The 19,795-nt window shown below is 53.7% G+C and overlaps 1 protein-coding gene across 2 annotated transcripts in view; it reads left to right on the forward strand.

Moving 5' to 3' along the window:
- Positions 1–314: 314 nt before the first annotated feature.
- COL26A1 (collagen type XXVI alpha 1 chain) overlaps positions 315–19,795 on the forward strand; it is a 165,306-nt gene continuing 145,825 nt past the window's right edge. For both annotated transcript variants that reach the window (XM_047089063.1, XM_047089064.1), the window contains exon 1: positions 315–472. In XM_047089063.1, the coding sequence (XP_046945019.1) occupies positions 315–472 (158 nt within the window). The remainder of the gene's footprint in view (positions 473–19,795) is intronic.

The following is a 19,795-nucleotide window of genomic DNA, read 5'->3' on the forward strand; positions in this document are numbered from 1 at the left end:
ACGCGGCTCCCCCCCACCCCCCGGACCCCCAGCTCTGCAGCCACTGCCGCCTCCTCGGCCCCGGACCGCCGAGGGTTAATGAAAAAGCCCCACGCCCCCTTTGACGGCGCTGAGCCCACCTCGCCGAATTTGAAAAGGCGGCCCTGGAGAGGCGTGGGCGCCCCCCAGAAACTTCCAACTCGCACCCGGGCTCCGCTCGCTCGCCGGCTCGCTCGCTCTGCTCCCGGCGGGGGCCGCGGGTTCGGTCCGGCCGCGGGTGCGCTCCCGCCTGTCCTGCCGCCCGGGCTCCGGGTCCCCGCGGGCGGCCGCGCAAGATGAAGCTGGCTCTCCTCCTGCCCTGGGCGTGCTGCTGCCTCTGCGGGTCGGCGCTGGCCACCGGCTTCCTGTACCCCTTCCCGGCCGCAGCCCTGCAGCAGCACGGCTACCCCGAGCCGGGCGCCGGCTCCCCCGGCAGCGGCTACGGGAGCCGCCGGTGAGTAGCGCGGCGACGGCGGGGCCTGGGGGGCGAGCGCTGGGGACGCGGGGCGGTCGAGGGCTCGGGGCTGGAGACGAGAGGCTGGCGGGCGGAGGGCGCCGGGCGGTGGGGGGGTGGGGATGGAGCGCTGGGCGGTGGGGCTGGGGACGCGGGGCGGTCGGGGACTGGGGGCTTGGGCGGCCTGGGCCGGGGCGGGGGGGGGGGGCGCGGGGTCGGGACTGCGGTGGTCTCTGGCCGCGCCCACCTTCTCTCTTCCTTTCTTTGCTCCCCCAACCTTCGCCCCTTCGGCTCCCGGCTCCGAGTGGAGGTGGCCGAAACCTGCGGGGGTGGGGGGTGGGGTGGGGAGGCGCGCGGAGGGAGCGACCGTGGCCCGCTGGGGCTGCGTGGCTCAGTCCCTGGATGTTTACCGGATCACGTGGCTCCGCCGCGCTCACCTGCGCGGCCGCGGCTTTGTGTTGGGGAGCAGGTTCCCGGGTTGCCAAGGCCGAGCGTCCGGTCTCCCGCCTGCCTCTCTTGCTTGCTGCCCAGGGATACCGGGGGGGAGGCGACGGGGGGGGGGACGATTCCGTCCCGTCCTGGGGGCCGGGACCGCGAAGGAGTCTCTGCTGCGCACCCCCCAGTCACCTGGGGACGTGGAACCGGGCTCCGATTGGACGGATCCGCTGCGGGGCCGGAGAAGGAGCCAGGTCACCGAACCCGAGGCGCCGGGACGCACCGGTGGCTTCCTCCTCTGCCGGCAGGTGGCGCCGTGGCCACCCCCGAGACGGTTAGGGCAGCGTCTGCTCACCGCGAGGTTGAATTCCCCCAGAAAACGCGTGAGCACGCAAGTAAAAGTTGCCAAATGCCCGTTTGCGCAGCTCAGTCGAATTCAGCATTTCCTCATTTAATAATTACAACTCACAGAGTTGTGATGGCTCTCTAGAGCACACAACGTGCATTCGTACCTTCCGTGTCTTTGGATCCTAACCCCCCTCCAGGGGTACCTATTACAGCGTTATCTTTCCTTCGGGTGAGGAAATGGAGCCCCAGGGGAAGGTCCCCAAGTTAGTGGCAACTCAGGACTGACCTTCTGTCTGCTTTCTCCCAATCCTGTCCTTTCTACCGCACCACTCTGCTTATTGTTATGGAGGAAGGCAAGAGACAGGTCCCAGCGACTTCTCCTGTGTGATATTTATTTACCAAACCCTGGAGAACTATCAAGGTGAATCCTGGAAATGAATGTCTTATATAGCACCGGGGAAGCAGGGATGTTTTGTGGCCGGCAGGCTGTATGCTTAATGGCTGGGTAAGGCGAGACTCAGGAAAGCACACACACACACACACACACACACACACACACACACAAAGTGCTTCTGGAAAACTTTGCATACAATTTTATTTCCCTCATTTTGTTTGGAAATACTTACCCATGGCTTCTATTAGTATTATTCTCCAGACACCCACAGTAGTGTGGGCTCTGCACTCATCCCCCGCATATGAGGATAGTCTGAAAAAAACAAGCTTTTCAAGTTGTAGAGTGATCTGTATAACATGATCTCATTTATGAAAAAACATTCTGGTTTATGGGGATGTATGCCCAGAAAAAAATCCATAGGCAAACATTTCCTACAGTTACCTATCGGGAGAGTCCAGAGGTCGGAGGGCAGGGGTGGAAGGTGGGTGGGCTTCCATTTTCTCCCTTGGTGTCCCAGTGTCCTGTTTGCATCTCTTACAAGGAGCATACATTCCTGTGTTATTTTTGCAATTAAAAAGTGTGGGAAGGAAAAGAAAAAGAAAAAGGAAAGCTTCCGCACGGTGAAACATGCATGCTGAGAAGAGCCAGAGGTGAGGTCCCTGAAGGAAGTGAGTGGATGGGGACGGATGCTCTGGCGTTTGGTGGGGTGCGACTTGGGGACCGCCACAGAAACTTGGAAGGGACTGTTTTAGCGTAAATAAAAAGAGGCCCAAACAATTGTGGTAATCTTCCAGAACTCTTTCTACCAGGATGGGAGCCGGGAGAAGGTATAATTAGGTTCAGGAAGGATCTGGATGAAGCTGTGGAAAATGGATTCCTAAATAGGATACTAGGAGGTGTTAAGGAGGCTCGGGGCAGGTTCCAGATGCTGGAGATTGGTGTCCAGAGCGCCACTGAGCTCCGCTATGCAAAGTCCCGCGTGGGCATGGTGTGCTTGAGCTGGATGGTGTCGTACGTTCCTGGGTCTCGTGAGCGATCAGTCACAGGTGGCCTGCGTCCTTGAAATTCAAGAGCCCCAGAAGCAGAGGGCTTGGAGACGACGTTTGGCACGGCGCCCTTCGCAGCCTTGGCCTCCGCTTTGCCTCCGTATGTGTGTTGACAGTGGCTTGGTCTCAGCCTACGGGCCAAGTGACAGAGCTGTTTCTGACAAATAGTCTCCCTTCAGTTCATGGTATTGCTCCTGTTGGCATCCGAGTTTTGGATGTGGTCTGTGTTTTCCTTGTTGGGCGTGCGTGCGCAGCAGATTGCTGCGCCTACCCTTCTGGGCCTGGGCCTGTCTGGGTCTGACATGTGCTGGGGGCATCTTGCCCAAACCGGGGTGCTCTGCTCCGGTCGCCTCTGTCAGAAGCCCAGGGTGGACCCCTCTGTGGAAGCAACTTTGGCAAAAACGAAGAGGACCCCACTTCCTCAGAGGGCTGTTTCCAGAAGAATCTAGCAACCCTGCATATGGGCCACCAATGGTTTTTGCTGGCCAGAGAGCCGTTCAGTTGCCAAATGAAAGCTGAAGGGAACTGCGGCACCCGTGGACGTGCAGGGCCGCACTAAGAACTGAGCCCCCCGGGCGCCTGGATGGCTCAGGGTGTCAAGGGTCTGACCGGCTTGGGTCCTGATCTCACACCTCATGAGTTCGAGCCCCGCATCGGGCTCTCCGCTCTCAGTACAGAGCCTGCTTGGGATTCTTTCTCTTTGTCTCTTCCTGGCTCATGCTCTCTCTCTCTTTCTCTCTCTCCCTCTCAAAATAAATAAATAAACTTAAAAAAAAACTTAATAAAACTTAAAAATAAAAGAACTGAGCCCCCAATGCCCCCCCCGTTTTTGATTCTACCCTCATAAGTAGAATACATTTGTGAAACTCTTTAAAGCATACAAGTTTCGCTCACTCCCCTTTCTCTTTCCCTCCTTCCCTCCCTCCCTCCTCTGCCACAGATGTTTACTGGGGGGTCTTGTCCCTTGTCTCCTCCTCCCTTCTATATCCGACCCTAAAGGGGCCAGAGCAGCTGCGAGTGATCAGGGCACAAGGATGAGACCAGAGAAGGGCCCCACGGCCTATCTGTGTTGTGCATCTAGTGGAGGGAGACGTTTGAATTTGGTTAAAGATAAAAAGCTTTAATATTGATTCTTGGTGTGGATGTGTTCTTCTGAGTAGGAGAAACCAGAGGAGATGTGGGATGTGCCCAGATTTCAGCAGAGGAAGGAATGAATGCGTCCAGAGAGTGGGTTCGTGGGGCAGGGGACAAAAGACAAAGTTGTTTTTGGCTTCTCCCCTGAAGAAGAACGCGCATTCCAGAAACCACTTCCCCCTGTGTAGGGCCCGAGGCATGAGAGCAAATGGAGCCCAGGCGCCGTAAGGCCACATGTCTACATGCTATGACTCAGGCTAACGGATGCTCCGTAAGTGGGTTCTGTCCGCCACCCTCGGTGAGTGTACCTTCTCAATGACCTGGAAAGCCAGGTCAATGAGGAATTCATAGATGCCATAGAATTCTGTTCCGGAAATGGAGTGAGGGGCCTTATGGGCCCTTCGAGCTGCGTGTCCTACAAGTTCACTCCACACCCGTGGTCTAGAAGTGGGCATACAGGCTGCGGGGTCTGTCCCGGAGGATGGCCCGGATGGGCACACCCTCTTGGTCCCACAGCCTTGTCGTCCGGCGGGAGGGCCACGGCCAGAGGAGGCCAGAGCGGGGTCCTGTCAAGTGCAAGGCCCAGGGCGGGTCCAGGTCCAGGGGCCACGACCCGTCCCCTAGGGGCTCTGCCCCTAATTCACGATACGGACTTGTGCGTGTTACTGAACCTGCCCTAGCCCGTGTCCCGGTCTGCATGATGAGGACGGCATGGAGACAGGACTCAGGGCGTGAGGCTCGCCGGGAGGCCGCGTGTGCGAGGCGCCAAGAGCAGGAAGGGTGCTCAGAGGCTGGGTTTGCAGAACAGACCTGACCGCACTCGGCCGTCCCCACCTCGGTCAGGAAGAGAGTCGGAGCTGCTCAGCCACGTGTGCAGGCCTTTGTCCTCTGGCCCCCTGGCCCCTGTGCCGTGGGCCGCCCCTCACCCTCCAGCCCCGCTGAGCGGCTGCTCCTGTGGGTCATCCAGCGTTCGGGGTGCTGTCGCTCCAGGTCACACCTTTTATAAAAAAAAATTTTTTTTAAATCTTTATTTTTGAGAGAGAGAGAGAGAGAGAGAGAGAGAGAGACAGAATCCGAAGCAGGCTCCAGGCTCCGAGCTGTCGGCACAGAGCCTGACGCGGGGCTCGAACCCACAAACCGCAAGATCATGACCTGAGCCGAAGTCGGACACTTGACCGACGGAGCCACCCAGGCACCCCTCCTGGTCACGCCTTTAATGACGCGGATACTGGCTGACGGCCTGTTTCATCCTCGTGGCTTTACCTGCGTGAGGCCGTCCTTCTCCCCACACCCCTCGAGGCTGCCCCACTCCCCTCCTCTCCCCCATTCTGCCACAATTCTGGGCACCCGGATGTCCAGGTGTGACTCACCAATGCCCCGTGTTACTCTAAGCCTCTCCCTCCCCTCCCCTTCACCTTAGCCGCTATCCTTGGCCTTGCCGGCCTCCGAGTTCCTCGCAGGAACCTCACACCTCGGTGTCTCGGTATCATAAATTCTGGACTCAGGTTCTTCCACCCCACCCCTCACTCACGCGGCTGAGCCCTCCTTTGCTCACTCCGTCTTCTCTTAGCCTGACCACTTGTCCCATCTTTGTGGCCTTCCGACCTCCAACTTCCTGTCCCCTTGACCCTCCCTCCCAGCTGCCTAGAAAGGCGCGCCCCTCCCCGCCCGGAGGATCCTCCAGCCTTCTTCTGGAGGGTCAGGAGGGCTGTCCATCCGCGTTAGCGACATTATTGCGCCTCGGTAGTGGTGACGGGGTCTGGCATCGGGGCTTCCTGTTTCTCTGCCCAGGAACTGGCTGTGTGTGGCCAGCCCTGTGATGGCGAGGCTGTGTGGCATCGTCCGTGACCAACTTAGTCACTGCCTGGTGGGGCCCGTTTTAGTTCTACAAGGATCTGTCTTCCTCTTCCGTGCTGCTGCCCAATGGACCTTTCTCTTGCTCTCCTCTGTCAAGCCCTTTGGTCGCTCACCATCTCCTGCCTCAGCTTGACAGACAGGTTTCAGTTCTTAGGTCAACTCTTAGTGACTAGTAGGAGCTGCCCTGGCCAGTGGGTTAAGAAGGATTCCGAGGTGGAGTCTGGGCTCTGTGAAGAGGACCATGACAACTGAGTGATGTCACTGAGGCTGTGGGGCGGGAAAGTGGAGGCAGGTGTGATGTATTGGGCAGCCTTGGCCTTTATGATAAAACCCACCGTCTCCGGTGTCACATATAAAGGCTGCCTTCGAATCAATGTTTTTAAGTTTATTTATTTATTGAGAGAGAGAGAACAAGCAGGGGAGGGGCAGAGAGAGAGGGAGAGAGAATCGCAAGCAGGCTCTGCACTGTCAGCAGAGAGCCCGATGTGGGGTTCGAACCCACGAACTGTGAGATCGTGACCTGAGCTGGAACTGAGGGGGACACTTACTTAACCGACTGTGCCACCCAGATGCTCCTAAAGTCTGACTTTTTAAAGCCCATCTTTTGTCCTCTATGCCAGCGACATCGTATTAGTTATTTCTGTTTCCTTGCATCTGCTGTTTGATTTGCTTGCGGTGCCCTCCCATGAGCACCTAGAATATTCTGCATATGTCTGTCTCAAGGTCTCTCAACCTTGGTAGCCTTGACACTGTGGACCGGGTAACCTTGTCGTGCAGCCGTCCTGTGTGTCGCAGGATGTCCTGGCCTCTCCCCACTGAACACCAGGAGCATAGCCTTGCCCCCAACTCGAACAACCGAAAAACGTCTCCTGACCCTGCCAGATGTCCCCTAGGGGACAAAATCACACCCAGCTGGAACCACTGTTCTCTCTGAACTTGAACATTTTGAATTGAGGGACATTTAAAAATATGGTATTTAGGGGCGCCTGGGTGGCTCAGTCCGTTGAGCGCCCGACTCTTGATTTTGGCTCAGGCCGTGATCCTAGGGTTGTGGGATCAAGCCCTGCATTTAGGATCAAGCCTTTGCGTTGACAGCATGGAGCCTGCTTGGGATTCTCTCTCTCTCCCTCTGCCCCCTCCCCTACTCTTTCTCTCTCTCTCTCTCTCAAAAAAGAGAAAACAATACATGAAAATAAAAATATGATATCTAAAATTTTTTTCTGTGGAAGCTGTCAAACCTGTACACAAGTAGACAGCAAAATAAGTCCCCGTGTACCCTCACTGGGGTTTGTTAACTGTTGCATTTTGCCACACTTATCCGGTTCCCTTCTTCCCGCCCAACACACACACACACACACACACACACACACACACGCACACACGCATTCTGTTTGGGTGTGTGAAGCATTTTACAGTTTTTTTTTTTTTTTTTTTTTTTAAGTAGGCTCCATGCCCAATGTGTGACTTGAACTCACCACCCTGAGATCAAATGCCCTTGGGGCATTTGAAAGCAAATCCCAGGCTCACGTCCATTTTACTTGTAATATTCCGTATACACTACCATGCCAACGTTTAACAGACTTACAGTCATTCCTTATTCATATTACTGTTCCTTCTTCTTATTGGATCCCAAATCCAATCCACATTCAGATTTTCTCCAATTGTCCAGAAAGTGTTTCTTTATTGTTAGTTTGTTCAGATCCGGATCTACTCGTGGTCTGCTGTGGTTCTTATGCCTTTTTAGTCTCTCACTGTAGGAAAGTCCTCTCTCCTTGACAAGAATGCTTTTCCCCCTCAAGCCATTGACTTGTCAGAAGGCCGGTTGTCCTGTAGGTGCCCATGTTCCAGATTTGGCCGATTGCTTCCAAGTGGTGTCATTGATTTGATCTTCTACTGCCTGTGTTTGTTCTATATTGGAGATTAGATGTAAAGGTTTGATTATATTTAGGATCTCTTTTTGGGGGGGAGGCAAGAGTGCTTCATAGTTGGTCCAGTATATCATATCATATCATATCATATCATATCATATCATATCATGTCATATCAATCAGGGGGTGTTACGAACTGAGTATTTTCGTCCCCTCAAAATTCCTATGGTGAAGCCCTGTCCTCAATATGATGGCATTTGAAGGTAGGCCTTCTGGAAGCAATTAGGTTTAGATGAAGTCATGAGGTTGGGGTCCCCATGATGGCACTCCTGTCCTTATAAGAAAGGGAAAGGAGTGGCGCCTGGGTGGTTCAGTCGGTTGAGCGTCTGACTTGGGCTCTGGTCATGATCTCGCGGTTCATGGGTTTGAGCCCCGCGTCGGGCTCTGTGCTGACAGCTCAGAGCCTGGAGCCTGCTTCGGATTCCGTGTCTCCCTCTCTCTCTGACCCTCCACTGCTCACGCTCTGTCTCTCTGTCTCTCTGAAATAAATAAACATTAAAACATTTTTTTAAAAAAGAAAGAAAAGGAAGAGAGAGAGCAGAGCGCGCGCGCACACACACACTCTCTCTCTTTCTCTCTGCCACGTGAAGACACGGTGAACGGGCAGCCTTCCTGCCAGCCTGGAAGAGGCTCTCCCCAGGAACCGAATCTGCCGGCACTTTCGTCCTGGACTTGCCAGCCTCCATATCTGTGAGAAAGAAACATTTAAGCCACTCAGTCTAGGATGTATTTTGCGATGGTGCCCCAGGCTAATACAGGAGGGCATGACTTTTTTTTCCCCTGGAAATCTGGGTGTTTGACATTCACCAAAATAACCACCGTCTGCAGGTTTCTTCTTCTCTTCTCTCTGCAATTTATTTCTTGAAGAAACCGGGCCTGGTCGAGGTTTCGTTGTTCAGGATTTTGTTGAGAGAGAGAGTGAGAGAGCACATGCTCGTGCACACACATGTGAGCAAGGGCACGTGTATGGGGGAGGGACAGAGAGAGAGAGAGAGAGAGAGGGAGAAAATCTCAAGAAGGCTCCCAACACCCAGCGCGGAGCCCAGTGTGGAGCTCGGTCCTATGTCCCTGGGATCATAACCTGAGCCAGAATCCAGAGTCGAATGCTCAACAGACTGAGCCACCCAGGCGCCTCGCCTTGTTCGGGATTTTCTTGATTATATCCTCATGGTGCCTGTTACCACGTTCCTCTGTCCTCGGTATTTCCAGAATATTGGAAATTAAACAGAGGCTTGAGTAGACTTTGGTTCTGTCTCCTTCTCTTCCTTATTATTATTGTTTGGGCAAAATTACCTCTTTGGTTGTGTAGTATTCTTCCGTCAACAGTTGTATTAAGAATCACACGCCATCTGGTAGTTTCTTTTTCTCTTGTGATGTTAGCAGGTTTTGATAACCGTTGTCTTCATCACTGCTCGTTAAGGGCTGCATTATTTTTGAGAGAGAGATTGTGTGTGCACCCCAGTGGGGGAGGTGCAGAGAGAGAGAGGGGGACAGAGGATCTAAAGCAGGCTCTGCGCTGAGAGTGGAGAGGCTGACGTGGGGCTCGAACTCACAAACTGTGAGATCAGGACCTGAGCTGAAGTCAGACGCTCAACTGACTGAGCCACCCAGGCGCCCCCCAGATGTATCCTATTTTAATGCTGACGTGGCTTTTTCATTTAATTACTGGAATACTTGTGTGATTTCCCTCTTCTCTACTATATGTAGATAGTCATATTTTGAAATTTTTTTTTTTTGTAAATTCGTTTCTAATGTTTATTTATTCTTGAGACAGAGACAGCGTGAACAGGGGAGGGGCAGAGAGAGACAGAGACACAGAATCCGAAGCAGCCTCCAGGCTCGGAGCTGTCAGCACAGAGCCCGATATGGGGCCCGAACTCGTGAACTGCGAGATCCTGACCTGAGCCAAGGTCAGACACTCAACCGACTGAGCCACCCAGGCTGCCCTCCTGCATTCATGTTTCCAGCTCCATAGTTCTGCGTTGTGTGGATCACTTCGCTTATTCACTTTGCCCTTTACTGGTAGACATTGTGTTGTTCTGATCCTTTGTGTCGCATGTAACGCCCTGTTACGTGTCGTTGTGCGTCATTCATTTTGTATTTTTGCAAATGGATCTTTTTTAAAAAGCTGATTTATTTTGAGAGAGAGAGAGAGAGAGCAAGTGGGTTAGCAGAGAGAGAGAGGAAAGAGAGAATCCCAAGCAGGCTCCACACTGTCAGCATAGAGCCCCATGCGGGGCTCGAGCTCACGAACCGTGAGATCATGACCTGAGCCGAAATCAAGAGCCGGATGCTTAACCGACTGAGCCCCCCTGGACGCCTGCAAATGCATCTTTAGGATGTGTTTTTACAAGTGGGTTTTCTGGGTTAAAGGGTGAGTGTGTGCATACTTCTGATAGCGTCAAACTTCCTGCCAAAGGAATTATACCATTTTGCCTCCTAATGAACAGTTTTTTCCTTGGGATACATTTTGTATGTTTGTTTTAATTTTTTTTAATGTTTATTTTTTTGGCAGAGAGAGAGAGAGAGAGAGACAAAGCATGAGCGGGGGAGGGGCAGAGAGAGAGGGAGACACAGAATCCGAAGCGGACTCCAGGCTCTGAACTGTCAGCACAGAGCCCGACTCGGGGCTTGAACCCACAGACTGCGAGATCATGACCTGAGTTGAAGTCAGACGCTCAACCGACTGAGCCACCCAGGCGCCCCTGTTTTAATTTTTTCAATGTTTATTTATTTTTGAGAGAGAGAGCACGAGCAGGGGAGGGACAGAGAGAGATGGAGAGAGCGCGAGCATGAGCAGGGGAGGGACAGAGAGAGATGGAGACGCAGAATCCGAAGTGGGCTCCAGGTTCCAAGCCGTCAGCACAGAGCCCAACATGGGGCTCGAACCCACGAACCGCGTGATCATGACCTGAGCTGAAGTCAGACGTTTAACTGATGGAGCCACCCAAGCGCCCCCTTTGGGGTACATTTTGAAGAGCCAATTTAGTGATTCCGGGACAAAGTGGCCCTGTGGGGATGTGAGGGGACTTCCCTGGCCTACGCCACCCGCAAGCCTGGCCCACCCCTCGCGTTTGCGGGGCGCTGATGAAAGCCCTCACACCGTATGTCTAAGTATTTATAAGTCGTAAATCAAGCTTACAAACTGTTAAATAAAATCTGTTGTGTTATCGACCTTGACAGACCTACCCTCCCAATGACCTGGGGATGGGGGTGAGGCTCATATTTAGAACTCTTAGCCTCCTTGAGTTTTATGCTGGAATTCAGCGGTTCGGGGAGATCCACCTTTCACTTCTCTCCTTGTTCCGCCCGACACCTTGCCCCTGGTGCGGCTTCACGCACCCACTGTGGGCACTTGAGTCTAGCCCAGGACCTCTCACCCTGCCCTACCAACCGCCACTTGGCCACACTTCATGCCCGAGTGTGTCTAGCTGTGGGGGAGGGAATCCCAGGCCCCAGGTACCTGCACTTGGTCTGCGAGGGTGCCTGTGGTTTTGGGGACGATGTCCCTTTGGGCTCACAGCCTCCTTGCCCTGTGGGGAGGGGTGTGGCCGGAGGCAGGCCAGATGCAGGCCCCGGAAAGCACAGTGCCCAGGGTGGGGCTCCTGTTGTTTAGGTTTAAGACAGGTCCGTGTAAACGTTACCTCTGGCAAGATACAGAGCGAGTTTCCACAGGTACGTCCCCAGTTCTTCAGAATTAGATGGGCTTTCCCCGCATGTCCCCATTCCAGAAGGCTCCATCACAATGACAGAGTTAAGCTGTCTGTGTCCACGCGTTCCCTTCTGGTATCTTCCCTGCTGGACCTCTTCATCCCCCGTTAGACTGTAGGCGCCGAGGGGGACGTCACCCACCTGTGAGAGAGGCCCGAGAAGAAAGAGAAAAAGCTTTGTAATGTCGTACCTTTCCTGGCATGTGTTCCCCATCTTTTGGAGTGAGGGGCCCCGCATTTTCCTCTTGCCTGTGCTCCAAAGTTGTTTAGACGGTCTTGCTCCCATGTTTCAGGTGTCGCGTCCCCTAAACCACAGGGCAGTGACTGGCCGATCATGATGAACTGAGGAGGTAAAAGGATCAGCCATCCAGACCTATCCAGGACTCGGACAATCTGGGGCCTGGAGATCTGGATTTCAGTGGCCTCCCCCGGGGTTTTTCGTGCAGCCAGGTTTAGGAAGCCCTGCATGGAGAATAGTGTTTTTTGAGATTCTTTCATCACGACTGATAACAAGAAATACCCTTCCTGTGGTGACCGAGTCCCCTCGCTTATGTGTGCGCACTCGCCTGAAACGTACGTCTGAAACAAGTTTCACAGAATAATGCTTACCGTTACCATATGTGGTATTCTCTTTTTTATTGTATTCTTTTTTTTTTAAATTTTTTTTTTTCAACGGTTTTTATTTATTTTTTTGGGACAGAGAGAGACAGAGCATGAACGGGGGAGGGGCAGAGAGAGAAGGAGACACAGAATCGGAAACAGGCTCCAGGCTCCGAGCCATCAGCCCAGAGCCTGACGCGGGGCTCAAACTCACGGACCGCGAGATCGTGACCTGGCTGAAGTCGGACGCTTAACCGACTGCGCCACCCAGGCGCCCCTCTTTTTTATTGTATTCTATCGAGTTCATAAAAAAAAGTGCTTGCCAAGACTCAGAAAATTGATTCCACAGCCCCTCTGTGTTAAGACCTGCCTGGGAGACCCCCTGCCCTGGGGGAGTGTGGGAGTCTCTTTGCTTTCCCCGCTCCCCCCCATTCCCATGCCTGGCCCTCCCGCCGCTGACTCTGAAGTCCCTTTCTGGTTTCAGCCTAGGTGAAGTGCTTGGTGTGTCCCCTCTTTAACCCAAAAGCCTCCCCCAGACCTTACTCCATTCTATTATGGGGCAGCCACAAAGGCCTTCCCTTCGGGAAGCTTTCCCGGACCGACCTCCCCGCTCTGTGGGCAGCTCTCTGTGCCTCTTGGATCTGTGATTGTGGTTTTCACCCTGAGAACTCACTTCCCGCTTTCCTTCCCTGTGGATGGAATCATTTCTCCTCCCTGTTTCCTCCCTAGCGGGGCCCTGGCCAGTCCACCTGGGACCTGGATGCACAAGCCGGCCCTGCCCACCCACCCCCACCTCCTTGGGAGTGTGAACTTACCTAACCGGGCATTCAACCACCTGACCATCACTGAGCCCTGTAGGTGGGCTGGAGCTGGGGACTGAAATGTGGGGGCAAGGGCACACTGCCGGGGTGGGGGGGTGCTGGCACTCTGGGGAGTGAACCATCACATCTGGGAGGCCTTGAATCTGTGACTGGATCACAAGGACCCCGGTGCTTTACCTTCAGGAAGTTACTGTTTTGCGTGCTTGGTGCTGGAGGCTGCGGGGTGATCGGTGATCGGCCGGGCCTCTGCCCTTGATGAGCTCAGAAACTGGTGGCGCTCAGACCCCAGAGCGAGGGTGGTATTTGCTACCTCGTGGGTGTGTGCGGAGTGTGACGGGCAGGCAAGGGGCGTAGGAGCGATCACTTGTCTAGGGGAGTTTGGGCGTGTGTAAGTGTGGGCATCTTTGCGCCTCAGTTTTGTCCTCTGTAAAATGGGGATGATTATGGTGTTTACTTCATAAAGCTTATTTTGAGAGAGAGAGAGAGAGAGAGAGACGTGGTAGGGGCAGAGAGAGAGAGAGAGAGGGAGAGGGAGAGGGAGAATCCCAAGCAGGCTCCCCACTGGCTGCACAGAGCCTGACGTGGGGCTTGAACTCATGAACCATGAGACCATGACCTGAGCTGAAACCACCTGAGTCAGGTGCTTAACTCACTGAGCCACCCAGGTGCCCTGAAGTGGGTCTTGTAGGATGAATAGGAGTCTTCTTGGCAATGACAGGGGAGGGCATTTTGGGAGGACAAAGAGCCGTGTGAAGGCTGGGAGGCGGGACTGTGGTTTTATATGGTGAGTGCAGGTGCGTTCAGAAGGGCTGGACGGCCCAGGCCTTTGGAGCCTGAGTGCAAAGCCTCCTTCCTGCCACCCTGAGGAGCTTGGGTTTTATGTCTAAACATGGTTACGGTGGCCCTTGTGCTAGCTTTGCTGGTGGGAGGGGAGCCAGCTAACAGTTCGTGTCGGCAGCTCCTGGCCGCTTGGTGGGCCGCTGATAGGCCGGGGCAGGTTGACGACCAGGGCTCCCAGCCCTGCCCGGGGCCCGGGGATGTTGCGGGCCGGCTGCTTTGCTCCTTGGAACGTTGCAAGGATCACAGTCTTTTCTCAGCTTTGAAAAGGCAGCAAAGCATGCCGTTCACACACCTTTCGTTTTTTTTTTTTTTTAATTTTTTTTTTCAACGTTTATTTATTTTTGGGACAGAGAGAGACAGAGCATGAACGGGGGAGGGGCAGAGAGAGAGGGAGACACAGAATCGGAAACAGGCTCCAGGCTCTGAGCCATCAGCCCAGAGCCTGACGCGGGGCTCGAACTCACGGACCGCGAGATCGTGACCTGGCTGAAGTCGGACGCTTAACCGACTGCGCCACCCAGGCGCCCCACACCTTTCGTTTTAATAAAATACTTGCGTGTTTTTTCTCCACGGGGTTTTCGTGACGCTTGCACGCATCAGGATTCAGTGGCTGCCTGTTGAGCGAATGAAAGAACAAAGGCCTTGACCTCTCTCCTCTGGGAAACTGAGGCCGTGACCTCTGCCCTCCTGCAGGTCTGTCGTGCTGAGGGGTCCAGGAAGGAGGTCTGCCCTTTGTGCCCAGAGCAGGTCAGCTCTGGAAGCCACATTGAAAGGAGCCACGGAGGCCATCAGCTTGAGGGGGTCCCGCTTCTTCCTTTGAAGTAGAAATGGGTGCAGAAGGGGGACTTTTCCTGAAAATCACACGGAATGGCCTCTGTGTAAATATCTGGTGAAGATTTTGCCTGAGGCCCCAGGGTTTTCTGAGTCTCGCTCTCCTCTCCTCTCCCCACCCCCAGCTTGTCTGTTATTTTAACATCCATTCCCAGAGAAACAATTCCTATGGCAATCAGAACACTACTCCAGGCTTCTCTTGGCTTGAACCGGCCAACACTTCATTGCCGCTTCGAGAGTGTATGAGCTGGAGTCTGACCAGCTCCGCCTGGGGCAGGGAAGAGAGGAACAATAACTAAGTTAGAGGATTTTTGGGAATCCTGCAGCCGATCCTAAGGAAGTAGACACAAGGCACACTGTTCTCGCTGAGGAGTCCAGGGTCCCCAGCCTCTCCTGCCCGGTCTTCCTTTTTCTTGCCTCCCAGAAACCAGGGCGTGGATGGATGTTTCTTCGGGGGCCTGTACGAGACCACCTTGAAAGGAGCTGGACCCAGTCCAGGTTAATTCTGTAACGCTCAGGATGGGGTGGGGTGTAGAGAGGCAGGACCCCACCTCCTCCGCCTCTCCCTCCGCCTCACCCCTCGGCTGCCTCCAGAGTGCTGTGTGGACTGTGGAAAGCTGACCTTTACCAGCTGACCTTTGCCGGCTCCCCGGTGCCCCATGGTGATATTTCCGGAGCTCATTCTGTCGGATGTTAATGGGAGTCACAAGAAACAGTTTGGGAAGTGCTTGCGAACCAAGCTGGAGAGTTTCCCTAATAAAGGAGGGTGTGAATCCTGGCGCTGGGTGGCCCTGATCGAGTCACCTGACCTCTCTCCTCATCTGCAAAAGGGGGCTGATCTTCCTCTTTATTTCATCCTGTCGTTCGGGGCTTACATGAGCTAACGTTAATAAAGCGCTTAGGACCATATCTAGTAAACACTCTTTGCGACCTTGAGCGATGATAAAGGCTTTCGCAGACTGAGCAGGGTGCCAGTGCGCCTTGCAAAGCTTGGAAAATGCGGTTTCACAGACACCGAGGCTACCGACTCCTTTTCTGGGGAGAGTTTTGGTTGGATGGTGTTCCAGACGACATGCTCTGGAAACGCTGGCCTAGTGGGTCAAGGTTAATGCCTCAGCGGTTTACAGTGCCTTTTGCCCTTTGGGAGCTGGTCTTAAGCAATATCACCAGGGGCATTTCTGACCTCACCCTGCAGTGGCCTGCCCTGGTGCTGCAAGGGTCCTGTCGTTTCCCATATCCCTGAGGATGCTGCTTGGGTTTTCAAGGCCTTGAGTGAGGGGTGGGGGCTGGTCCACACTCGCAGCTGAACCCACCAGCCACTTGGGGGCTGAGCATACAGGGTTGCCCCCAGGACATGATGGGGGAGCACGTTGGAGGGTCTGGGGGCCCTGAGATGCCCATAAGGGCCCCGAGATTCTGATGAGTTTCCTGTCCTGGAGATTGAGACCGTGTTAGGCCCCCAGATTGGGGGACAGGGCTTCTTTGGACCTGTCATGATTGGCTGGGGGACACACAGCCGGGCCGGCCCTTCCTTTCATTGACTCGGTGCCTCCAGAGTAACATGAAACTAATAGGATTGGGTGAGATCAAACAAGGAAGTGTGTTTGTTAAAGAGGCAGACTAGTTGTAATGCAGCGCGTTCCTGCCCCCCGGAACGAGGGCCCCACCGGACGACTTCGACCTCTCTGAGCAAGAATGGGGGTTCGCCAGCGCTTGCGGGAAGTTGGGTGTTTGCTCTGTGTGCGTGTGTGCGTGTGCGTGTGCGCGTGCGTGTTACTTGTACCCGTGACTGGCTGCAGCTTGCAACCCAAACATTTTATGTTTCTGTTTGCACATATCTGGTCCCCTGCCCCCTTCCTTGTTATGGAAGAGCAGGGACTGTGTGGCATTTGCTGAGCCCCCCCCCCCCCCCGCCCCCCCAGTTCCTGCCACTCAGGAGGCCCAGCAGCGGGTCTGCCCTGCTTGGAGCCACCGTGAAAGGCTTAGAGTTCCATCTCTCCCTGGGGAGCAGCTCTGGAGCCAGGCCCATGCAGGCTGGCCGCTGACCTTGCCCGCCCTGCGGGGCCCCGGAGGCGCCAGAGCCTGCGTGCACCCGGCTAGCTCGGGAAGCCTGTGCGCAGAAAGTGACAGTTTCCTTCTGATTTGGCTCCGGCTGTCTGCGCCCAGGCCCGTTGCCTCTGGCATCTGACATTTTTGTCATTCCTGCCGCCCTGGAAGGGCTTATTTGGGGAATCAGCACTTTTCCTCTTCCTGCGCCTGCCTCTGTGATTGATTCGGCCACACGGGCTGACTCCGGTTCCGAGAAGGCTCGGCCTGCCTGGGCACCCGCCGTTTCTGCAGTGATGGAATCCCGGGCCTCTCCCAGGTTTTCCAGGCTCTTTCTCTCTTGTGTCCCATGGCTGACGATGACAGTAAGCTCGGACCCTGAATCTCTTCATTCCGGAGCTTGGAACACATACGTGTGCCTTCCTGGAGACACAGCTGAGCTTAGGGGAGAGACCCCTTCACCTGCTCCTTGTCTCTCTGAGTCCTCTGCTCCCCGCCAGCTGCCTTTGACCTCAGACTGCTTCCTGCTTTCAGCATCTCTGCATCTCTTGGCCTAACAATTGCCCAAAGCTCGGAGCTGCCCTTAAACATCACATCTTCAGGGAACCTTTTGCTGTCCCCAGAAGAAAGGCCAGGCCTTTCTGTTAAATGCCCTTGGGGCTTGCCCTCATACCTAGGAGCTCATGATAACTCTCAGTCCATCTAATTAATTGGTTGGTAATTAGTTAATAGTTGTCTACACTGAGACTGTGAGTTTTTGGAGGGCGGAGGATGCGTCTGTCTTGTTTGGGGCCGTATCTCTAGGTTCTTGCAGAGAGTATCCCGCAAAAGGACTAATGCTTTGCAAGCCGTATTAGCTTTCTGTTGCTGCTGTTAACAAATGACCGCAAACACTGTGGCTTGAAACAATACACAGATTTATTATCTTATATTTCTCAAGTCAGAAGTCCGAAATGGGTCTCACTGGGCTGAAAGAGCTTCGAAGGACTGGTCCTCCTGGAGGCTCCAGGGGAGCATCCATTTCCTTGCTTTTTCCAGCTTCTGGGGGTTGCCTGCGTTACGTGACGGGTAGGTCCTTCCTCTGTCTTCAAAGGGCACCCTCCACCCTCTCTTTCCAACATCTCCTGCCTCTCTGACTCTGATTTTCATCTTATAAGGACCCTTGTGATTAGGTTGGGCCCAGTGGATTATCCAGGATCATCTCCCCACCTCAAGAACCTGCCAAGTCCCTTTAACCGTGTAAGATAACATATTCGCAGGGCTTAGGATGAGGACATCTTTGGGAGGGTCATTATTTAGCCCACGACACAAGCAGAAATGAAGAGGGAAAGGCACACCAGATATTTGGGTCCTTGGAGAGTTCGGTTAATCCTGGATTTCAAACAGTGTTAATACTGAAAGTGGCTTGGGGCATCAAAAGCCTGTTAAGACTCAACCTTGCATGAAGAGTCATCATAAGGGCACGGCCTTCCCCACCCCAAGGTTTTATGTAGGCTGTGAGTTCGGGATTTGATTTTAGTTTTTCCTCCAAACCTCCCCTTATGCTTCTGTTGAATAATCCACCCTTTCTTAACAATTCACAATACCACTTTTATCATATACTAAATTTCCCGGTATACGCAGCTCTTTTTCTGAACTCTTAATCTGATCTGGTGCCCAAACCACACCATTTTAATCACTGTATCCTTATTGTATGTCTCGTTAGCTGATAGAGCACTTCCTCCTTCACTGTTCATCTGTATCAAAAATATTCTTCACTGTTCTTGGGCTTTTTTTTTTTTTTCCTTTGGGGTGAATTTTATAACCATTTTTTCTAGTTCTGGACAACATGCTGCTGGGATTTTGATCTAGGTTGTGTTGGCGGATTCATAGAATTCGACGTTTATGATATTGTGCGTTTTTTCAGGAACGAGGTATACTGCTCCATTTATCTAGATCTTCTTATGTTTATTCTTAGGCGTCTTATAGTTTTCATTGCGATTGTGAATGAGTTCTTTTTGTTCCTTGACATTTATAAATGTTAATGTCTGGCGAATAGGAAAGCTGTTGATTTGGGGCATGTTGGTTTTATATCCAGTTACCTTCATGCATTAAAAAACTATATATATTTTAATGGTTTTTCAGGTGGTTCTCTGAGGTTTTGAGGTAGAGAGTCCTAGGGTCTCCCAGTGTGTGTGTGTGTGTGTGTGTGTGTGTGTCCTTCCACACAAATGTCCCAGGTAGATGGTGTTCCCTCAGAACCTCAGGTGACCCGAAGCATCCCTGAGGGAGAGAAGGCAGTGTTTGAGACAAGCATGACTCTCTTAGAGACAGATGTAAGCTGCACCCACCGTAGACGGGAGTTAGATGTCCAGTTTGCCTCATATGGCCTGGGGCTGGCTGTGTAGGCTGATTCTGATTCTGGTCCTTCTGTGCCTGTTGATGTGCTTGTGGGGGGAATCACAGGCACAGCTAGGGCTGAGTCACAGCTGTGTCAGAGAATACAGAGGGTCAAAATTGTGAGTGCTTGGGATCTTGAGACACCCTAGCAGGGACACTCCTGGGGGAGGGGAGGTCTGGGATTATGTGCCTTGGTTCTCACTGTGTCCCTGGCATCTGCTGACATAGAGCTGCAAGTAGGTGATAAAGCCAAGTAAGTTCATGCTGGGCGGGCGTAGGCGGGCAGGTCAGTTCGTAAAGACTCAGCCAAGTTGGACCGTGCTGGGTGGCCCCTAACACTCAGGACTTTGGAGTCCGGCAAATTAGGTCAGAAACTTGGCTCCCCCTCTGGCCATGGGCAAGTTGCTGTTGACCTGCATCAGTTTGCACATCTGTGAGATGGGACCTATCGCAGCCAGTTCCACGGGAAGCGTTAAACGAGCCATTGGAGTCGGCCGTGTCACCCTTGGAATCCGGCGTGGAGTGGCCCCTGGAGCGGGTGGTGCTGCGTTCTGGACTGTGTGTCTGCCACGAGCAGCTTTTTCCCTGGTCTCGTCCTGGCTTGCTTTCTTCTTGTTTCACATACTTGTTCTGCAGCTGGGCTCAGGGTCAAGAGCCCCATCCTAGAGGGCTTTGTCTTCCATGGCGAGTAAGCCAGGATCCAGCATAGAAGGTGAGCTAAAACAATCCCTTATTGATCCGACGGCAGCAGGACCACTGGGGACACCAGCGTGTTGACTTCTCGGGCTAAGAAGTCCAAGTCACTTGAGCTCGGGAGCAGAGGACTGCGTTCTAACCCGGGATGAACCAAAGAGCGAACAGGGAACCCGGCGGACCCCGATGCGGCGTGAGGGTCCAGGCGGTTGCACGAGCAAGGGGTTTGGCAGGAAAAACCCAATTTCCAGCCTTGGCCGT

The sequence above is a fragment of the Lynx rufus genome, unplaced genomic scaffold, assembly GCF_022079265.1.
Source record: "Lynx rufus isolate CCGP_SWC_20201006 ecotype Redwood Valley unplaced genomic scaffold, mLynRuf1.p SCAF_27, whole genome shotgun sequence".
Classification (NCBI taxonomy): domain Eukaryota; kingdom Metazoa; phylum Chordata; class Mammalia; order Carnivora; family Felidae; genus Lynx; species Lynx rufus.